Source organism: Larimichthys crocea, chromosome XVI (assembly GCF_000972845.2).
Source record: "Larimichthys crocea isolate SSNF chromosome XVI, L_crocea_2.0, whole genome shotgun sequence".
NCBI classification, from domain to species: domain Eukaryota; kingdom Metazoa; phylum Chordata; class Actinopteri; family Sciaenidae; genus Larimichthys; species Larimichthys crocea.
Genome location: NC_040026.1, coordinates 16,937,454 through 16,959,469, shown reverse-complemented (window position 1 = coordinate 16,959,469; position 22,016 = coordinate 16,937,454). Strand labels below are relative to the sequence as shown.

Below are 22,016 nucleotides of genomic sequence, written 5' to 3'. Positions count from 1 at the left end.
AAAAGCTAAGTAACAGGAGGGATGTTTGATGTTCCTGTCGTGACGGGTCAGGGCTGAACGAGCAGGTCAGAGAGCGCTGTGGATTTCAGTACCAGATTATAAAAGGATCAGAGTTTACTTAGATGGAGATTATGAAATCAGCTCACAGTCTATCTCGATTATCACAAATCACAGGTTAGATTTATTCCTAAACGTGTGTTTTCTACTTTTATTTAGAAAATATTAAAAAAAAAATCATTTCAGATACTTACTGGGATAAACATTTTGTCTAAGCTCACTGTACTGCCGTCTTTCTCTGTGTCTTTAATGTACAATAAAAGCGTCAAAATTGTTGTTATTTTGCAGTAAAGGAGAACAGTAAAGAGGGAGTTATATCTGTAACAGTAATGATATTAATGGCAAGAAGTAGACATAAGGAAGAAGACAGAGGGAAATAGAAAAATAATAATGCTAATAATTCCATCCAGCTGGGACAATAGCTAAAGTAAACATAAAAAATATGTGCATTTATTAATATTTAATTCTAGGAAACTAAAACTGAAATCATACAGGGATGACAACTGTATACACAGATTTCCTACATTTCTGTTGGCTCTTGGTGAAATTTAACGACCACGCAAGCTGTTAAATTTTTAATGCCAGATGATTGTGTCCACCAGATGATTGTGTGAGCAATTTTAACCAATTATTTCCATACGAATAAATAAGAAGCTTAATAGATGTCCAATTCACCTATAATCAAAAAATAGACAAAATAATGAATACAAAGATACACAAAAATCACTTTAAAAAGCTCTAAGTGTGCTTTTTTTCTACAAAATTAACCAACAAAAGAAGCAGAGATTTGGTTTAAGCATGTTTCAAACCAAGTCTGGCTTCTTTAAAATTAAGTGAACGACCACAAGTACGAAAAAGCATGCTACAAGAAGCCGTATTTTGTTTAGAGGCATCCAGCAGAATCTCACTATCTTTAGAAACAGCTGCAGAGCTTCAGACACAAAAGTGTTATATGTAAAAGGAATGGCTTGACATTATGGGAAATAAATGTTTTGGGTTTTTTTTTGCTTTTTTGCCAAGAGTTAGACGAGAAAATCAATACCACTCACATGTTTGTGTGTTACGTATAGAGCTGGAGCAAGGAGGCAATTAGCTAAGCTTAGCTTACAAAGACAAAAGTAAGCATACCAGCCCTTAAGGCGCACTAATTAAAACATTGTATCTTGTTTGTTTTAATCCATACACTGAAATCTGAGTGTTTTTCAGGAACGCCCTGATAACACTCACACCTGGAAGCTGTCCAGTACAACCACAGTCTGATCTGCTGGCCGCTGGACTTCCAGCAGTCTAGGGTTAAAGGGCCTTGCTCAAGGGCACCTCAGTGTTAGTAATGACGGAGGGGCGAGAGCTGCATTTCATTTCCCCCCACCCAGATGCCTCCAGGCTCTAGCTTTATATTTATTGTACAAACAAGAGAGTGGAATCGATCTTATCTTCTAACTTTCGGGAAGAAAGTGAATAGGCGTATTTCCCAAAATGTCAAACTTTTCCTGTAAACTCAGGATTTTATTTGGTTCTGAGGGTGTAGGTCAGACTGAAGATAAAGGCCAAGAATGTTCAGAGGCAAAGCATGAAAAATATACAAGCAGAGCGAGACAAGTTTTTCCAGAAAAGAAAAACAAGATTCCAAAAATTAACATGAAGCAAGCAATGGTAGATCAGTAGATGTATACATCAGATACATCTACTGAACTCTGTAAATTAAGATTATTAAGTCTCCCTTTAAATGTAATGCATATTATTTTACCATAAATTAACTATTCTGTTATGAATAAATTATTATTAATTACCCTTCAAGAAAACATAGAAACATAAACTGATTCAACTCTAGTAGTAATCTAGTAGTAATCTAGTAGTTTAGATTATTAGTAGAGCTGTCTATCAATCATTGATTTTCATTGATCATATTTGCTTTATTTTGTAATTTAAGCAAATGTTCTACTATACACATTTGAGTTTTCATGGGTGTGCAGAAAGATGGGTGGAAAAAAAACTGTGAATTACTGAAAACACTTGATTTTACGAACACAAATTTGACACAAATGTACATTGACAAGAAGCAGCTTAATTACAAGACACCATGAAACATGTAGGACTTTCTCTCAGTGTGCCACCGTAGAATAAAGCTACGTTCAGCTGCGATGCAAAGGTAAAAAGTTTAAATCACTTTTGTAAATCACTGCTCAAGGATGCCAAGAGATGCCAACTGGATGTAACCCTAACGATTACAGAGCCCTAAAGTGAAACGATAAAGTGTTTGTAACCGTGGCAACAATTACAGAGCTCTGAAGTAAAACTATGAACTGGATGTAACTATAGCAACGATCATAGAGCTCTAAATTGAGACTATGAATTTGATGTGACTATAGCAACAATTACAGAGCTCTAAAGCCAGACTACGAACTAAATATAACCATAGCAACAATTTAAAGAGCTCTAAAGTAAAACTATGAACTGGATGTGAATATAGCAACAATTACAGAGCTCTAAAGCCAGACTACGAACTAAATATAACCGTAGCAACAATTAAAGAGCTATAAAGTAAAACTATGAACTGGATGTGAATATAGCAACAATTACAGAGCTCTAAAGCCAGACTACGAACTAAATATAACCGTAGCAACAATTAAAGAGCTCTAAAGTAAAACTATGAATTTGATGTGACAACAGCAACAATTACAGAGCTCTAAAGCCAGACTACAAACTAAATATAACCATAGCAATAATTAAAGAGCTCTAAAGTAAAACTATGAACTGGATGTGAATATAGCAACAATTAAAGAACTCTAAAGTAAAACTATGAACTAGATTTAACTATAGCAACGATCACAGAGCTCTAATGTGAGACTATGAATTGGGTGTAGCTAAAGCAACGATTGCAGAGCTCTAAACCGAGACTATTATGTAACATTTTCACAGATTTCGAAAGAAGAAATGACACACGATGTTAGCAAACTTTAGCTAGATGTTGCCATTTAACTGACGTTACTCTTTTGTGCTTACTTGACACCATGTTTTAACATTGTAACTGTTACTTGTGGCCACAGTGGCAGCTTCTCAATGAGAGTTACATACGTTCGCTTTAAGCCTTTAGGAGTTCCTCCTATAATAAGTGACCATGCTTTTACATGCAGATAGTAGCATGAATAGTTTATATCACTGAGAAGAAAATCCTACATGTGCCAACCTGTAAGCATGACAATAGTACATGTACATGACTACACTGCAAAAACATCTGTCATACCAGTTCATTTCTGTCTATTTTTCAGCTGTCAAAGTCTAATTTTCTTAAAACAAAAAATCTGTCTGGCAGCAAGGTTATTTCAAATTGCTTCCAATAAGAGTTCAGACTTCTCCTTCAACACGCTAACAAAATGATTGCCTGGAATTATTTGAAGCAAATTGAAATAATCAAACCAGATTTGTTTTTTAAAGAAAAACAATGACTGACAATAATAGACAGAAATCACTTGTTGAAGAGATTTTACTTTTTGCATTGTAAAAGCAGACATTCATTTGCGATAAGCAGCAATGACAGCTTGCACACATATAAAAGCAGCAGCAGTACAGTACAATAAACTCTATACATTAATCATGGCCAAGTTCTTCAGTCACAGTGTGACTTCAGTGCTAAATTGAGATTATTACATCTCAAATTACAGTTTCGTGATATCTGTTTAAGCAAAAATCAGGGTCACCTCTTCGTGAGAGGGCCACTTGAGTCACACAAAACCACACCATTAAAAGTTTGCTGTTTTTATTTGTTTGACTTACTTTCTGCCTCTGGTCGAGTTATAACTCCCTCCATATTTCTTCCGATTAAGGATGAGAGCAGCAATTTCTGGCACGTAGCGAGCAAACATGGCCTACATGCATGAAAAAGAAAAAGAAAAGGGCATGCAGAGAAGGTTCTACTGCGGCGGAGGCAGTAGAGCCTCCTTGAATACTTACTTTCTCCCATTAACCGCACTATAGGAACCACCATATTTCTTGCGGTTTCCTATTAACTCTATGATTTCAGGGACGTAGCTTGCAAACATGGCCTAAGGAGAAGATAGGAGACAGAAGAAGAGACTAAAAAAAAGAAAGGCAAAGAAGAGAAGGTCCTCTACTTTTACTTTAAAGAGAGGTCTGAAAGACGAAGAACGTGCAGGAGTAGTATTAATATTTATTTGCTAAGAGGAAAAAGGAGAAAGAAAATGGTGCAATTCATTCAAATTAGTCAATACTGACTGAATGTAGCCTGAAGTTATATCACAGTTACATTCCAAATATTAAGAAGTAGAATGAAAATGAAAAAGGAAATTATAAGGCCAATATTTACGGATGTTGGAAGAATAAAGGAGAAAAATGACAGCTGATGAGCGGTATGTCAATCTGTGATACAAAAAATACAAATTATAAAAATTAAGGTAAAGCCTCATGTGCCATGTTTCGTCCAACAAACACACATGGCGGGTTGATTTTGGTAGCGAAGCCATAATGGATGGCAGACATTAACTCAACTATATTTAAGTGTCAGGAAGAGGACATTAAAGTCTACTAAAGTCTACTTACTAAAAATATCGACAAGTTTATGAAATCAGGTGTTAAAATCAGGTAAAAATGAGCAGTATTCTCAGCTCAAGGACTGTGGGCGTGTCCGCTGAATGCACCGAAGCCACGCCCACTCGTGGGAGCAGTCAAGCAGCAATTTTAAAACGACTAAAACATGTCAGATGAGTTCAGAAAATGAGATGACTAACTTTGAAACACTTTGAGTGAGATGAGTTAATCTCTATCTCTGTGCTAGGGGTGCAGGGGTATGCTCAGGGTGGCCTCATCGTGTCATCGAGCCACCCTTTAAGGACCGCCCACAAAATCCTGAAAACTGGTGAAAAACTGTTTTAACCTCTAACTCCACATTTCAGTAACATATCCTTCAAAGTCTTTTCACATTTTCAGTAACTATTTCCAACATATTTAGTGTATTTTGAAAGAAACACCTATATGTATAAGTCCTAATATAAGTCCTTTATGGCTGCACCATTTCATCATATGGAAATATTAATGATCAGCCTGACATATTTGGTATCTGTGGAAACTTTAGGATGTCCAAATTAGAGTTTTAATCTTGTCCTGAAGATGAGATACAATTAATTTGAGTATTGATTGCACATAAATTTCTATGGTCACATAAATTTTATTCAGGCTTTCCACGGACATAAAAAATGTCACTTGAATAAAACCTTTTTATATTCCAATATGTCACCATGTTGTTTAATCCACTCCAGAGTAATACTTTATGATCCGGATAATAGTGTCCTCTAAATGATCTTTGGCTACTTTTTTATCAGCTAACTCAGGTCTGTGGAAAATCCCACAAAGGGTTTTTTCTGTATTTATTTCATCATCATATTATCGTTCTGTAAAATATCTCCTTCATGCATTTCATTCCCATTTTGCCTTTAAATATGTGTGTGTGTAAAAACGGAGATAATGTTGCTTCATCCATCAAGTTAGGCTAAAATAAATCATCCCATGTCTCATTGTGTTTGTTGGAAAGAGGGAGGGGACCACAGTAATTTTACAGTTAATAACAAAAGCATAAATTCTCAAATATTCTACACATCATATCGAAATTAATAACAGAACAAAACTTTAGCATTATACCTGAATAAATGCTTTAATACTGTAGACAACTCATAAAATACATGACATGCAACATACTGTGGTGAAGTGGTGAGCCACAAAAACACCTCAGTGTAAGCAACAGGTGAAGGGCGTCCTGAGTTGAGAGCGTCCCAGCGCTTGTTAACACCTGGCGGGGTGTGATGATTGGTTGCATGGAGGATTTTAAGCAGGAGTAAGTAATAAGAGGGATTTTTACCAAACCACCAAGGATGAAGAAGACCATAAACAGCCGACCCAGGGTGGTTTTTGCATAAACGTCTCCATAGCCAACAGTGGACATAGTAACCATGAGTAAGTAGACACATTCCCAGTAGGAAAGTGCCTGGGAATTTTGGAAGTTTTCCCAAGGATCCCCTGAGTTTTCCACCTGGAATAAGAACCAGAAAGAAAAGATTATTATCCTCTTTCACTTTTACTTTTATAATGTTGCTATATCAACATACTTTCACTTTTAACTTACCAAATGAATGAAGCCTGCTGCAGTTAGCCATGTGCTTATGAAGATTGAACACAGGTTCACCAGCTTTATCGAGTTGCTATTAAAAAAAAGAAAGAAAGAAAAAAAGAACCAGAACACAAAACACAAGTTATCAAGTAGAGTTTAGATGATGTCTGCTATAAAATCCATTATACAGCTTTTATATTGTCACTCGTAATGTAAGAGAGTGATATCGAAATCAATAACATGCTGCACAGATTCTGACAAATTTCTTAAAGCTGCTGCATTTCATTTCATTTTATTCACAATTTAAGATAATCCATCGACACAATATTATCGTGAAATCTAATTTTGTTGTGTGTTTAGTTTCTTTTTTGGCAAATGAAGATATTTTCACCCCATGCCAAAAAACAATACTACTAATGTAAATGTAAACGTGCATTTTGTGAACAAAGTCCCTGCATGAACTCTGTTCTCTCCTACTTTGTGTTTCTGTCTTTACCTTCCTCTGAGTGAATGAGCGAGGAGATTATTCTAAAGCATTTTGTTGCTCTATAAGCTCTGTCTGACATCTGTGCAAAAAGCTTTAATTCTAAGCAGCGTGGAGACAGAAACAGAAAGCTGCTTCGTTCATCACGAAAGTGCAGCGTGCACAATACAGCATGTTACTGACTACAGGGCTGATGAATAGATTTCGTATTAACGTTCACCAGATAAAATGAAAGCAAGTGCTCGTGCTACTGCAGGAAAAACATGTAAAACATGCAATCATGCTCACGGCTACAAATAAACGCACTTTACATGCAATGTTCACACTGCTACATTGACAAAAAGAGAGATAAAATATGAATACACTTACCTTGTCTTCAGTATATTCAAAAACTGTAAAATTTCTGAGAACTGTATCAACCTTAAGGCCCTTAAAAACCTCAAGCCTGTGAGAAAAAGAGACCATAAAAAAATTACTTCAAAATGATTAATAACAATTAAAACAACACCAATAGCATTCGACTGTCGTTTAACAAGAACACCGTACCTTTCAAACTTTCATCCATGTTTATCAGCTTCATTGGATTCATATTTATAAAATAAAAATAATAAAAACCCCGACTGATCAAGCAAGCGTTACTGCGTATCATTAAATAAACATTTTAGGATTTTGTGGGGATAAAAAACTAAATCAACATCCCGGATCAACTCTAGATCTATCAACTCACAACACACACAGGAGCCTCGCAAAGCACCGGCATCAACCTGATACATGTTTCACTCCTGCTGGATAAAACTAAACATGGAAGAGATGAAAACCTGGATTAGAGACAGGTGGACGCTGTCACGCCACACTGATTGAATAAACTGACGTGACGTCAAATCCGAAATTTGAGGGTATTTACGGCAAAGGAAAAAATAGACCCTGTCTCTGTTGCCAAGAGTTCAAGGAGGTTAAACAACATCAGCAAGGGCAACACCAGCCTGAGCGCGTGTACGGGTTTACTGTATCACACCATCATTTATAATACATATGTGTCGAATCACGACCTCATTATTGCTGTTTCTGTCCACGAAGCATCATTTTTAGGTGCATTGCAGTAAACTACCTGTTGAGAGGAACCTCTCACCTGAGTTTAAAAGCCAAATGATCCATAGATCCAAAAATAAAAAATCCACTGCAGTGTCGATGCTGCATAAACAATTAAAAGCCACCTCAGCCAAAAGTGAGCAGTGAAGTAAAATTCATCTCTGCGTGCATAAATCATGCAGACAAATTCCCCTGCTGGAATAGATGTGTTTGAATGCCAAATGACACAAATCAAAGAATGTTACAGACAATCATTCAGCTAGAAAAATATAAATAAATAATCTTTTATGAAATGACGTGAACCGTGATGTGCCTCGCCAAAAGCTCATTTTTCATTTCAAGTGAGCGTTTGCCAGATGGGGAGCATTATACAGAGCAAATCCTGAACCTGAAACTGCTCCAGCTGACACACAGAGTCCAAAGACTTCTGGACACGGCAACGTTCAGCTTTAGTGGAGTTTCCCTTTGGTTCCCACGTTCTGCAGGTCTTACCCCAGTAGGATATTACATGGAAGCATGCACCGAGGCTGTACCAGATGCTGTCCTGGTCCTCTTTATCGCCGACCTGGCCGTGGCCCATCCTGACCCTATAGCCCTTCTGGAAGAGTTCCCCGGTTGATTTCTTGCGCCTTCTTGTGTTAGAAACCGTCTGAGCGTGTGTGCCTCCATCGGGCCCCCTGTACACTAACATCTTAGTGGGAATCATTGCTGGAAATTAAATTTGGGAGGCAAAAGTTTCAATGGTCAAGTCCAAAAAAATCAGCTTCACATCCACGTCTTCAGTATTCTGCTTCCACCTCACCAAATATCACAAAGAAAATCTGTGATCCTCCTCCAAAAAGAGAAAAAAAACAAAGAATCAGATGCTTTCATCACAGCAGCACCCAACAGGTTGGCGTCGAAAAGTATCTGAAGTATTTTTTATTTGATTTACCTCAGACCTTCATAGTATTCTCGCTGTGATGAGGCGTGTTCGGCGAGCTTAAAGCAAACCCATTTCCCATCAGGATATTAGAGTGTAAGCTCCTTTAGGATTCATCCAGGGAAAGGAAGAGGCCAGGCAGTGAGTCTGTCCATCAGCTGGCTTCACAATGTAACCTACATCTCATCCCTATAACCCCGTAACTGCTCTCCATTCCATTCTCTAATCTTGCACAATAACAGCATGTATCTTTGTCTTATAGCACAAAATAAAGTCATGTGAACAGCCAGTGAAGCTGTGTATGGAGAAATAAGAAGCTTTGGCAATAATTGTGTTTTTCTCTATGGATTTAGTGGTTCAGCAATAATCCCTAAATTAATTAAAGTTGATGTAATAACTGCTATTGTTGTTTGTGGTTAGAACTAAATGCGCAGCAGGAAAAAAAAATATAGCAGCTGACAGAAATCTGAGTCTGCAAAGTCCATTTAATCTGGAATGTGGAATAAAATTTAGAACATGTGGCAGCAAAATTCTCAGTTTGTCCATTTGCAGCAGTTCAAGTAGTTCAACCAAAACAATCATTTTTCTTCTCTCGGATAACCCCTTAACCCTTCAAAACGAGAGACCTCATGACCCTCTCACCGGTCATAACATAAATCCAAGGGGGCCACAAGATAATTAGCAGAAATATAGTTGTTGTTTCTGCCACACAAAGTCTGGATCTTTTGCTTCTTAATGACCCCACAAATGATTGAAGTTGAACTTTTGCATCTGAGGGGTCGAAAAAAAAAAAAGATTTACGAGGTTATGAGCCAGAAAAGTTGGGAACCACCAACAAAGAGAGTAAGTGCACAGCAGGTCAACTAAACGTGCAAAAATATGAAATTTGTCTACAGGCAAATCAAGTTTCAGATAATAAAACAATAATGAATGAATATTTGCTTGGATTAAAATGGAGCGTCTCTTTTGAGGATCAACACGACAAACTAAACTGAAATGACTCAAATGTTTGTTCCTATGCTATTAATCATTCTGCAGCGTATTTAACGTGCAACATGTTTGGAGCTCCCGAACGTCACGTTATGAACGTCTGCTTTAAAGCATTTGCATTTGAGGACATTTAGTTTTAGACTAAAAGTCGTCTTTCTGTGTTCAGAACTTCAGCTCTGGAGGAAAGCACATGTGGCCGCCAGCGAGACGTGAATATCTTATCTTGGAAGAGTAATGTTCTCTTTAACCGCACTGCATTATTTTCACTGTCAGAGATAAATGTGCTGCTTGTATTTCACACCTGCAGCAGGTCAGCATTTCAGACTTTGCGGGAGAAACACTTCATCGTGCTCATTAGCTGCTGCAAACTTGTCACGCATGAATGAACGCGTTAGTATAGAGGGAATATCAGCGCGTACCGTCGCGTCTATTTGTGTCAAAATCTTCAGACATGAGGATTGGCAGATTGGCCGAGCGCCGGGTGAAATGCGGAGTTTCGATCAGAAGAGGGAGTTCGACAGCTGCGAGATTGTTACGACCTCGCCACCTGTTTAACCTCAGTTTAACTAAACAGTAAATCGCCCATTAATCCTACATGACCAATTGCTCGCTGACCATATGACTGAGATTAGATTCTGACAGAGAAATCCTTCCACTGGAGTCAGCTCCACAAACCACAGGAAATGAGTCATTTTCTAGGATGTTATTTTTCCATCAGCAAATTTGGATACAAATGTATTCGAACCTGTGTCCAGTCAACCAGGTGCACGAATGTTTGTGTGTTTGCAGGAAGTGCTGCATTTTGTGTTTTGTGTGAAGCCGTAAATCAGCAGTGAGAGCCACGTATGGCTGAGCAGACAACAAAAGAACAACACTTCCACAAATGGTAACAGTAACAACGACAAACCGCAGAAACGATTCAGGAACCCTGGGAAACGCAGTCAAAACATCATCAGCATTAAAAAAACATCATGATTTAAGAGCAACAATGTGCAATGTAGACAAAATATCATGACTATGTTTCTATCTAGAATTTCTTCAGCAAACAAGCAGCAGCTTGACATTGAGCAGCTGAATTTGACTGTGCCCCCTGCTTAATCAACTTTAATTTGATCGGTTATATACACTGGCGTCACAGTCAATTGTGACTTAACAACATCTTTCCATCCACACGGACCGAACAGATGCAGGAAAGAAGAAGTCTTTTCAAACAACAAACAACAGCATGGCAGCCGTGTAGAAACATGAAATAGGAGCAGAATTAGCACTAATGTTAAGCAAATGCATGACAGGAAAGCACAAAGACTTGTTGGAGCTGGAGATAAATTTGAAAATAATTTCGACTCATTTGAATACAAGCAGTTTGCTACAACGGTAGCAATAAAACGGCCGATAAAAATTTATTGCAGCTATCAAACCAACCCCCTAAAAGCAACTAACAATGATATGGACACTCTAGACTGCTGCCCAGATCTACAACAACACTGTGAAAGACCTAAAAGGCCCACCATACTCTGACATGTCCACTAGATGGCACCAGAAGTCAGCACTACCTTATTCTACCTTTATTGTTTCTCACACCATAAGTCACAGTACATTAGCCCAAGGAAAACACACGGGCACGTTATGCAACTGTACCTATCAAGCTGTCACACTGACTCTAAAGCAGAGGGTGTTCATTGCTGAGAGAGAGGTGCCGGCTACACGGCAGGTTTGTTCCTCAGCTGACAGCAGAACAAAAAGCAGCTAAAAAAACCTGTAATGCAGCAAAAAAATTATCCCCCTTAATCCTCTAATTCCTCACAGACCTCTCCGAGTGATGAGCTTCACACATTTAGCAGATTGACTTCTATTCTAGCGCTCGAGCCCCAAAGCAAAGCTTATTACCTTTTTTTTTCCTCCTCCATACACATACTTTTCAATCACAGCAACGTGATTTCATTCGAGTGTTACTTGCAGGTGTACTTAAGAGCTCTGCTGGACAGGTGAAGGGCATGTGAATGACCCCCCGCCCCTGCAGCACAATGCCCGTGACACGAGAGAGAAACTTACATTTCAAATCAACTTGCATCAATGCGAGTTTTAAACGGGCACACCAGATGACAGCCATACAATGTTTGATAGTGTTGTCAAGAGTGAAGCTGATAAAAGCTTTTGAGTCACCGTGCTTTTCAGTTTTCATGCTGTGCCGTGGTTTTTAATTCGATGCACTATTTCCGCAGTAATAATAGTGAGGATCATTCAAAACTTCCCATGCATGTCATGCAACGTCTCAGCAAGAAGTTTACTTCATGACAAAACTATCAAACTTATATGGCTTAATGTTTTGTAGGTGTGCCCATGTTATATACCGAGAAGTTTCCATTTTGCAGCTTTAGTGAAGAGCTGAGATTATCTGCTGCGTTCACTTACAGCTGCGATGTCAGTTAAATCCACTGGGTGGCACCACAGGCTCCTAAGTACAAGAGCCACCGTACAATCAGCCTGTATGAGAGATGTGAGCATCCTTACCTAGCCAGCTCCTGTTCAGGTACACTGAGACAAACACCGGAGGAACCGTGAAGAAGTCCACCACCGAGTTCACCTCCAACCAGAACCACAGCTTGTCATTGGCAGCAATAAACTGTGGAAATTCAAGATTCAAGATGAGAGTCACAGTTTTTAGGTACACAGATATGAATGCACGTAAACAATTTTTTTTTTTTACTTACTCGGAGGCCGAAGTACAGCAGGAAGAAGACGTTGAACGCCATGTCGATCTGCAACGTGAAGTCCTCGTAGAAGTTCTGACAGGACTCAATAGGACTATTAGACAGAGGGGGAAACAAAGTATGTTAATGTCTTACAAATATTGGCAGTAAAGTGAGGAAAGGTTTGGATATACATCAACAGTATTTCATGTAAGAAAAGCATAAAAGTTGCATTCTTCTTTTCCTGAAAATGCGTTTTTAAGATTTTCCAAAAGAAGAGGAACTGAAAAAAAAGTGCAATAGTTGGTAATTTCCAATGGTTTTTCTGTTGAGAAAGGACATGCATTTATTGTCACACAAGCAATAACTTGTCGAGATACCTGATTAACCCTTAAATAACTGCAAAACAATCTGTCTGATGCAATATTACTTAATGATAATGAAAATTATGTTTTCCTTTCAGGCCTGCATTTCCAATCCCACAGACAACATTTCAGGGTAAATATTTAATTAAACATGATGGAAATGCAGAGCCAAGGCAGTAGTTTAAGGGTTAAATGCATGCAGGGTTCATGTACTCTTTTATGAAATCAGGCAGCCATAGCAAATGCTAGCAATGCAGTGAAGTCTCACCCTCAAAAAGCTTGTATCTGGCACAAAGAATTCAAATAAAGAGAAATAAATAACCAAGTAAATGTGATTGTAATAGGTTAGTAGGACTGGGTTATAAAAATTATGACCTGGAAGTTAAAAAAAGATATTGTCACACCCAAAATGAAAACACAGGTTTACCGTACATTCAGGGTTACACAGTTAATTAGCTTTATCCGCTGTGATGTGAAATACATGTTTGATTAGTATTTCATTTGAGTGAATCGTTAAATGAGATGAATAAAAACAGAACAGGAGATTGTTTATGATGGAAACAGTGAGTGGTTAATCGTGTTAGTGCCTTTTACTTATCGGTTCTTCAAACAAGCATTTATTATGAAGCTCTTACTAGAATTTTGTGTAAATAGTATTTGTCCCTGAGTTCATATAATAATTTGAATAAAAATATTTCATTTTAAATACAACATTAGGTAAATCACTTTAAGAAAGTAATTCAGTAAAGTTTATTTCTGGTTGCTCTCTCTAAAACATTGGATGTAGAATATTACCCTTTACCTTTACAATTAGAAATAGCACAACAACAATAATTTCTACACACAGCCAAGTTAGTCAATGTTAGGCGTATACCAACCATGAGCTAAAGCCATATGTGCTTCAGCTTCACACAAAAAATGCTGTTCAAAGGTGTTTAAATTGTTTGGTTAAATTTGTTGGTTTTTATCCAAACCAAGTCACACTGCTGCAACTTAAAGAACCAGTTATTAGTATTATAAAGGACCTTTAAGAGGAAAAAAGGATAATTAAACATAAAAATGTTCTGCAAACCACCAAGAGTGTTGCAATTGTGACTTAAAAAGTTCCCTGAAGAACCTCGAAGAGCAAATAAGGTTTCTTAATGATTTTCAAATGTTCTCCAGAGAACTGAAGCTGCTTGAGCAATTGTAATATTTGATTAATCGTTGCTTATTCAACCAAAACATACGTAACATTTTTTTTTATTTTAAAACGGGATATCTTTGGATTTTTTTGGACAAAAACAGCTGGAAAGTTGTTTTTCTTACACAAAACGATAATGAAAATAACTGCAACACAAACACAAAAAGTTTAGATTTTGTTTTGGGAAACAATGGGATCGTTTTACCTCATCAATACTAAAAATTGAATCTGAGCATAAGAAAAGAAACATTTTTGGCTGAGTCACCATAACTCATGGACACCTGACTTATGTTGAGGGATCACAAACTGATATTTCTCTGTCTTTAAAGGTTGGGAACCACTTCCCTAAAGCACAAAGTCATTGTGAGTCATGCTGATTATTATTCCTCACAGTCTTTCCTCTCTGCAGCATGCCAAGCAGGTCCCTCTCAAACATTAAGTTAGTTTGTTTTCATGCCTCTTTGTTAGTCTTCGGGATCCCTATACTCACATTCACAAGCTTCACTAACACACACCTCATCACTCAACATCAACAATCTCCCCTGTGCTGTTTAATACCACTCGGATTAAAGCTTTGGTTATGTAAAAAAAAGTAATAAACTCAGTTTGATAAAACACACTGTCCTCGTGGAGTTCATGAGGTAAAATACCTCTGGGATTATTTTGGACCAATCTGATATACAGCACTGACACTGGTCGATGATCAGGAGGTCGGTGATGTGATAAGGAAGACTCAAACTATCCTCGTAAAACGTGACCACGCCACTCCAACTAGGCTACAATATTTTACCCTTTGTTCTACTGTGACTGGGTGTGTCTAAAGGTGACCAACTTCCTGCAAAAGGTGCTGGATTTAATCGGTCGATATGTTCTTCCACGTCAATGTGTATTCTGAATATTTACCCCTCATAAAAACAAGAAAATTAAAGATCTTTAATCGCTTTTTGCATCCTCAAAAGTCAAACAATATGCACACTGTTCATGGACAAAAATAGTGCATGTTACTAATAGTGCTTTTTACACTTTTTAAAGATTACAACAGTTGCATTTTTGAAGTTTTGCAGGTCATCTAATCATTAAAAGAGAAATTGGTTGATGTTTTGAATTCACTTTCATTTATATCGGGCTGTTTCTTTCCCCTTTTGTTGCATCTTATCGGCACTTTAGCAGGTTTTTGTTTGGGCTACATTCAACGTAATTGCTACATTAAATCGTCCCGCTGCTAGATCATTTCTCAAATATTACAATGAGGATGAAAAAATATCCCAAGCAGTCATTTCTCAGGCTGCTCTAAGAATAGCCCTAACAAGTTGGAGAGTTCTGCCCTCGCTGTAACGACACGTCATCCTGGCAAATCCCTGTCACAGCAGGGTGACAGACCATATAGCACAGGCAGACCTGCAGTGCTAAATAATTGAGTTCCAGTAGGCCTGGTTTGGAAACGGACTAAGCCTGTTATGGATCACAAACCCTCCCTGCCCACAGTAGCTCTGGTCTCTCTCTCCCTCCGTCATTCAATTCAAACTCAGATCAAACAAAGCAGAAGAACTCGCGTAGGAGATCTGTATGTTTCCTCGCGGCACCGCACGTCATTTACAACCTTTGTGGTCAAGAAAAGATGAATCCGCTGAGGGTAAAAGGTCACGCAGATAACTCAGAGTTTGAAACATATCAATATCTTCGAGTTTTACTATAAAACGCATCACGTCACGTAGCTTAAATAAGTCTCAGTTAGCGAAATCTTGATTTAAAGATGCAATATTCAAAATTTATTCCAATAAAAATGAATCAAATGTATCGTGAAAGGAGTTTCTTTAATTGCAGTGACGAACCCAGAAATAATCACCACCCAAATTAAAAGTTAATCACCATCAGTTTTCTGCCTCTTTTAGCTAATTGTTTTGTTTTAAGCTCCGCCAACTGTTCAACCATTTATGAAAAGGACAACATAGTTAGTGGCTAGCTATGTAGATTACAGCTAAGTGAATACAGCTCCCTTGATGAGCAAGGAAAGCGAAAGGTTTTACTAAATCCTACACACTGGATCTTTAATTTTAATACAACTAAATGCCAAGCTGTGGGTTTATCAGCTTGTTGTGGGGTTTTGCTGCCCCCCAATGGCCAAATAAGTGAATGACTGAAAATTTCAACCAATCAAGGAGTGACACCAGCTTTTAGTGTTGACCTTTCACTTTAACGTTAATGAAACAAAGAACAACATCCTCCACGTTCATCTTACAAATTACATGGGACTACATGGATGTACCGGGTACAAAGTACAGACACGCTTTATGAAGGAAAACTCCCTACGGGACCTAACCAGGGTCTTCATCTCTGTGTGGCTCATAGCTTGAGCTCTCTGCTACAGATCTAAGTGGATCTTCTGTGTTGACGTCTCCCTCTCTGTGTCGCTTCAAGCCAGGTCAGCCTGTCCATCATATAACAGCCTCAGTAGTCCCACAAGACTAATTACAGTAAGGGCTGTATCTATTACAGTCTGCAGCACACTTAGAAGCATGCAAGAGAGCAGCTAACTGGCTGCTCTTTGGCTTTAAGTACTGGGCTTGTTGGGTTGACAGGTAGTGAAAAAATACTCTCTGAATAATAGAAAGACCTGGACAAGACTGAATGAAAACTGGGACAAAGAGCCTAGCGGGATGAATATGAATATAAGAGTCATTGAACAGGTGCTGTCGCATCATTCCTCTTTGTGTATTTAACAAAAGCCCCTTCTTGTGTGCGAAAAGGTTAAAGACAGAGGTCGTAGGTCATCCTTCATCAGGTGGAAAGGTATCGGGCGCCGCTACTAGTAAGTTCCGAGAACGACAGGCCACAGATGGCACTGGTGAGGATGTAACTCTACCTGAGCTTGTCCAGTTAATGAAATGAGATCATGCTCGCAAACCACATCAGAGCTAGCCAAGCCCTCAGCTGTACAGTATGCGGTCTTATGAAATAACAAATAACCCGAATGCCTGCCCCCAGGACCATGAGCTATATTACATGAGTTTACAGCCTATTTTCTCGTCTCTGCCTTAACATTACTCCCAGCGGAGACTCCCTTTGGGCTTGATAAAAGCTTTTATCCCGGTGTGTTTTGCTCTTAATGGCACATCCTGTCCAAACACTACCAAGGACTGCAGTAACAGTATACTGTCGCACATGGAGCTAAAAGGGTCTTCCGCTTCCTCTAGTTTGATGAGTGATGGTGATTGTTTTGAACAGGAACTTTGGTCTTTCCTTTCCTGTTTGAGGGTCTGATCCTTTCATTACAGAGATTAAAGATATTTCATCTGTGAGCACTGGCTGTTTGTCAGCAGAGATCGCCAGTAAGCTCAGAGCAGTTTACCTGGAAGGGGATTGGATAAAACAGCCAACAAGTACATGAGCTCAAATACCATATACAGAGCACACAGCACTCAATGTTATTAAAGTTAAAACTACAGTATATCCACTATATGAGGATTTATGAGAGTACACGAACCAGATAATAACTGAGGTCTCATACTTTTATGAAATACATACAATTGTTGAACACACTATTATAATCTTTAAAGCTGGAGCATCATTTAGCAGCAGGGTACATGGCAACAAAACCAGAATATATCCAATATGAATTATACATTTATATTTTTGTAACTTTATATGTAACTTTAACAAAGAACTCGTAGAATAGAGGCCGGACATCATGCTAATGCAAGAAGTAGCCTTAAAAGTAGTCTACCTATCAGCACAAGGTTAAAACAGGATTAACAGGATTGTGACCTACAAGCCAGAGCAGCATCAGTTGTGAAGTTGTGATGATTTAACTCAATGAAAATACTCACTCAGAGGAATCAATGAAGTATATAACAAGGGCTCCGATGCTGAGAGCAAATACGAGCACCACCTGGGAAAAAAAAGAGAAAAAAAAAGGATAATTACTTCACCATAACACTAAATCATTCACAATATACTTTTACATAACATCTATAATACTTTAGAACAAGACAGAAGATGTTTAATCTTCAGACGCTTCTCGAGGGGATGAAATGGGAAAAGGAGGACACCTTCTTTTTCAAAAGAAAAAGAAGGTGATAATACTTTTTTCAAAGTCAGGTTACAAAGTGCTTTCTAACACAGCACAACCAGATAAAAGGGTGAAAAAAGATCAGTGAGTTTAAAAAAAGAAAGTCAAATTTAAATATGTGTACAAAGAGACAGACAATATGTCTATACATTAGTCTTGAATAATGTTTAAAAACAGATTATTATGTGGGGTTTTTAGAGCTTCAAGAACTAATCAGTCAGCTAATCGACAGAAAATTTATACGTAATTATTATTTTTTAAGCAGGTTTTCTGGTTCTTCAAAGTGACAGTTTTTTGTTTTTTCTTTGGGGTTTGGACTGCTGGTCGAACAAAACAAGGCATCTGAAGGCATCGAATCCAGCTGTGGAAAGTTTCTGACATTTAGAGACTAAACTATCAATTCATTGTCAAAATAATCAGAAAAGAAAGTAAATCATTAGTCATTGCTCAACTTATTTTCTCAGAAGCATAAACTACCTCAAACTGTGTGATGAAATTACAGACATGTGTTTCAAGGTGCGTAACAAATGCTTATTAATGAGCACTGACAGACCTTGATACAGCTCGTAAAGACTATTATAATTGTGTTATATAAACCCGAAAGAAAGAGTCACAGTTTGAAACAGCAGTGTCACAAACAGACTCATCAGTTACCGTACATATGACAGTGTAAATAAATACACAAGAGCTCGGCTCATCATGTAAATTGGCAGCGGAAGAGTGGGCGAGGTGACAGAACGTGGCTTCAGCTTTCACAGACACAAACAAGAAAGGATGCAGCAGCAGAGCCCCGAAGCTTCGGTGGCCACAGAGGAGCAGCATGATAATAAAAATAAATAAAAGAAACAGGGTATTGCTTTTATTCTGTCACTCTGCCTTTCTGCAGGGGGGAGACGTGGCAGAATAAACCGAAGCCTGGAGGAGGACGACAATAGATGTTCAGAGCAGACGTGTTGGCAGGTTGCAGGGTAATAAACTTGAGATCCAGGGGTGTTAGCGAACAAAGCAAGGGTTGTCAGGTGACAGCTTAGACATGGATAGAGATTAGGTGAAACTTAAGAACTGTGAGGAATACCACAGGAAATCAGCCTCAACTGTAAATACAAATTAAATGGGAAATAAACACATTGCGATATTTAGAGGTCAAACAAATAGCGCTCCAGGTGGCGTGTCCATCACGTCCATCAATGTTACCTGTGTTCTCACCTGACAAGACTGAGAGTCACACACAGGAAGATTCAAAAGTGACTGCTGTCATGTTGTGTTTGTCTAACTAAAGAAGAAAGTAGAAGATTATCAGGAATGGAGGGCAGAGGACAAAATCTCTGTTACCTAACTAGAGCATACTTATCACAAAGTGGGCTAAAAAGAAACTAAACCACAACACGGCTCATGAGTTTACACATTTTATGTTACAAAAACACGTTTTCTGGCATTTGGCTTAAAAGACAGAGATGTTTCATTCATTAAAACCAATGTACAGTGTCATCAATTGATATTTAAAAGTCAGAAAGCACAGGAGCTCATGAATACTGTTGCAAAACGAGTGTCCTAATTTCCCCTTTAAAAGCCAGCGTGTATGTAGACGAGGCCGCGACCCAGCGAGACGCAGAAAGGTTTCTTCCAGACAGAAGAACAAATGTTTTACATCCTGAAATACACTACCAGGTTATCTCAAACCTACCTGGCTTTCATCTATTTAGAAATGACACAATGGCCGTCCTGAACAAGAAGCCAGCGGGCATTCATAATGAATGAGCTCAGCCTAATTCATTTCCATGATGTGAAATTGTATTGTCAACCTGCAACCACTGATGGCTCCCTAATGACAAAAAGCACCCGCATGCATTTTTAATCGACCCTTCTTCTTTGAGAGCCAGGAAATCTCTTTATGCCTCTGACCAGCCCAGTTCAGAAACTGGAAACAATGTTGGTGCAACCCTAGAAATGCTAATGAAGCCGGCAGAGAAAGATTCAGTGATGGCAGTAAATACAACACAGGCTGCTACAAAGAAAGGGGAAATCATGACTGGGTTTGTCAATGAGGTGACAGCAGACGGTGCCAGCATTCATCATTCATCTCAGTCACCGGATAATGATGCATCACATCTGTATCTTCAACCACCTTCAGCCATTTGCTGGCAGATGGCTCCACCCACAAGGGGGCACATTGAGATCGGACTGACCACCGCATGATGTCCAACAGAGCTGCCAAGACATAGTCAGCCCAATTTGCATTCATTTCACTCAACTGTGGAGCCAATTGCGCAAGATATGAGTGAAATCACAGTGCAGTAAAAGGAAATGACAAATATTTTCTCTCAAATGTAAAAAATAATCATCCACTGCTGAGGAGGAAATCACTTTTATATTATAAAGAGTATACCTGCTCTGTGTGGAAAGTGTCATGAGATAACTTTTATGTTTTGGCACTATATAAATAAAATTTAATTTAACTTTAAGAAACCGCCCAGAGTGTTCAGGGAAAAATGTTTTCTTTTGAAGTTATCAAATTATTGGAAACAAGTCTGAGTCACCCATATCAGAGTAATTCATTGAAGACATATCCGACTCAAGTCCAGATCATTTCTCGTCTGTCAGAGCAAGTCTCAATGTCGAATCACAAGTCCTTTGAAACTAAGACAAGTCAGCCAAGTCTTAGTCTTAGTCCAGGTCAGTTTTCTTTTTTTTTAAGTTATTCTTTTGGCCTTTTTCAAGCTTTATTTGATAAACAGCTGAAGAGTGACAGGGATGTGGGAAAGGAGAGATGCAGAATGACAAAGGGCCGCAGATCGGATTCAAACCCTGGGCCTCTGTGGCAAGGACTGAGCCTTCGTACATGGGGCCGATGCTCTACCAACTGAGATAACCACCGCCCCAGGTTAGTTTACAAGTCAAGTATCAGCTTATTCAAGACAAGCTTGACTCAAAGTCTCATTTAAAGTCACAAGTAATTTGAAACAAGTCCAAGTGAAGTCTTGGGGTGCAAGACAGGTCCAGGTCTAAATTCTGCTAGAGCAAGTTATAGTAGTAACAGTATATATATATTTATATATATTGTACATATATCACAATAGGTATTTAGGTATTCAAGGAGTTAACTAAGTTATATCTCACAATGGTCGAGTCCAAGTCTTGAGTGTACAACTCCTCAGAACAATAAGGAGTATAAATAACTAATCTGGAACACAATCATCACCATCACAAACACTGGGGAAATGAGGCCAGCTGAAATCTCAAAGTCCAGCTGTGAAGTGTTGAAAGGAGTTAGCTGAAACTGTTTGTAGTTTATGTAATAAGTGAGATGTTGTGACTGCATTTTTAATCACAGCAGATTATAATATCTCCAAAGATCCTGTCAATGATGTACAGTATATATCACAGCCCTGCAGAGAGCACCAGCAGATCTCAAGCATTCACAAGTCAACCTGTAAACATCAGAAAACCCACTCATGCTCCTCCACTCTTCCCGGAGTGTGACTCACCATCCAACCAGCGTGAATAACCTGCCAAAGAAATTGGAACTTCACTTGGGCAGAAAATCACTTTTACTGTGGGAAGCGAGCTCACCTCATTGATATTTCACATTAAAATTACTTTTTTTTCTAAAGGTGGTGAGGAGAAAGATGTTGACATATAATCCAAAATTAAACAAGTTTTAGGACTAAAGTATATTACTGAAGATGCTGTAGGTTTTTATAATTGATCATTTAAGCAATGCAATTTAGGTAAAAGAAAAAAAAGACAATATTAGAGTTCTGGTTGCATGAGAATACAATAAACATAATTACTTGTGTGTTATGAGCATAAAGTAAATATAACTGTACAGCAGTGGTCTGGTTAAAGGAATCATACCTGAGGCTGAATTTTTTTACCCGTTCATATTATATTAAGACTTAAACTTATGCTTATTTAACAGCTTGGCTGCTTTGATTGACAGGTGGGTGCTGTTACAGATGGCTTGTTTAGGCACCCAGGCATCATTCAGAGTATCCAGGAGGCGGAAGAGGCACGACTGCCAAGATGGCAGCAGCCAGATCCACCACACT

At 38.4% G+C, this 22,016-nt stretch overlaps 1 protein-coding gene across 20 annotated transcripts in view; it reads right to left on the bottom strand.

Moving 5' to 3' along the window:
* The window catches only part of LOC104930360 (calcium-activated potassium channel subunit alpha-1), an 89,270-nt gene that overhangs the window by 30,216 nt on the left and 37,038 nt on the right, over positions 1–22,016 (bottom strand). For all 20 annotated transcript variants that reach the window (XM_019278841.2, XM_019278844.2, XM_019278843.2 and 17 more), the window contains exons 3-9: positions 17,726–17,787; positions 12,372–12,465; positions 12,172–12,283; positions 7,029–7,104; positions 6,191–6,266; positions 5,927–6,097; positions 4,009–4,100 (exon numbers count right to left, since the gene is read on the bottom strand). In XM_019278841.2, the coding sequence (XP_019134386.1) occupies positions 4,009–4,100; positions 5,927–6,097; positions 6,191–6,266; positions 7,029–7,104; positions 12,172–12,283; positions 12,372–12,465; positions 17,726–17,787 (683 nt within the window). The remainder of the gene's footprint in view (positions 1–4,008; positions 4,101–5,926; positions 6,098–6,190; positions 6,267–7,028; positions 7,105–12,171; positions 12,284–12,371; positions 12,466–17,725; positions 17,788–22,016) is intronic.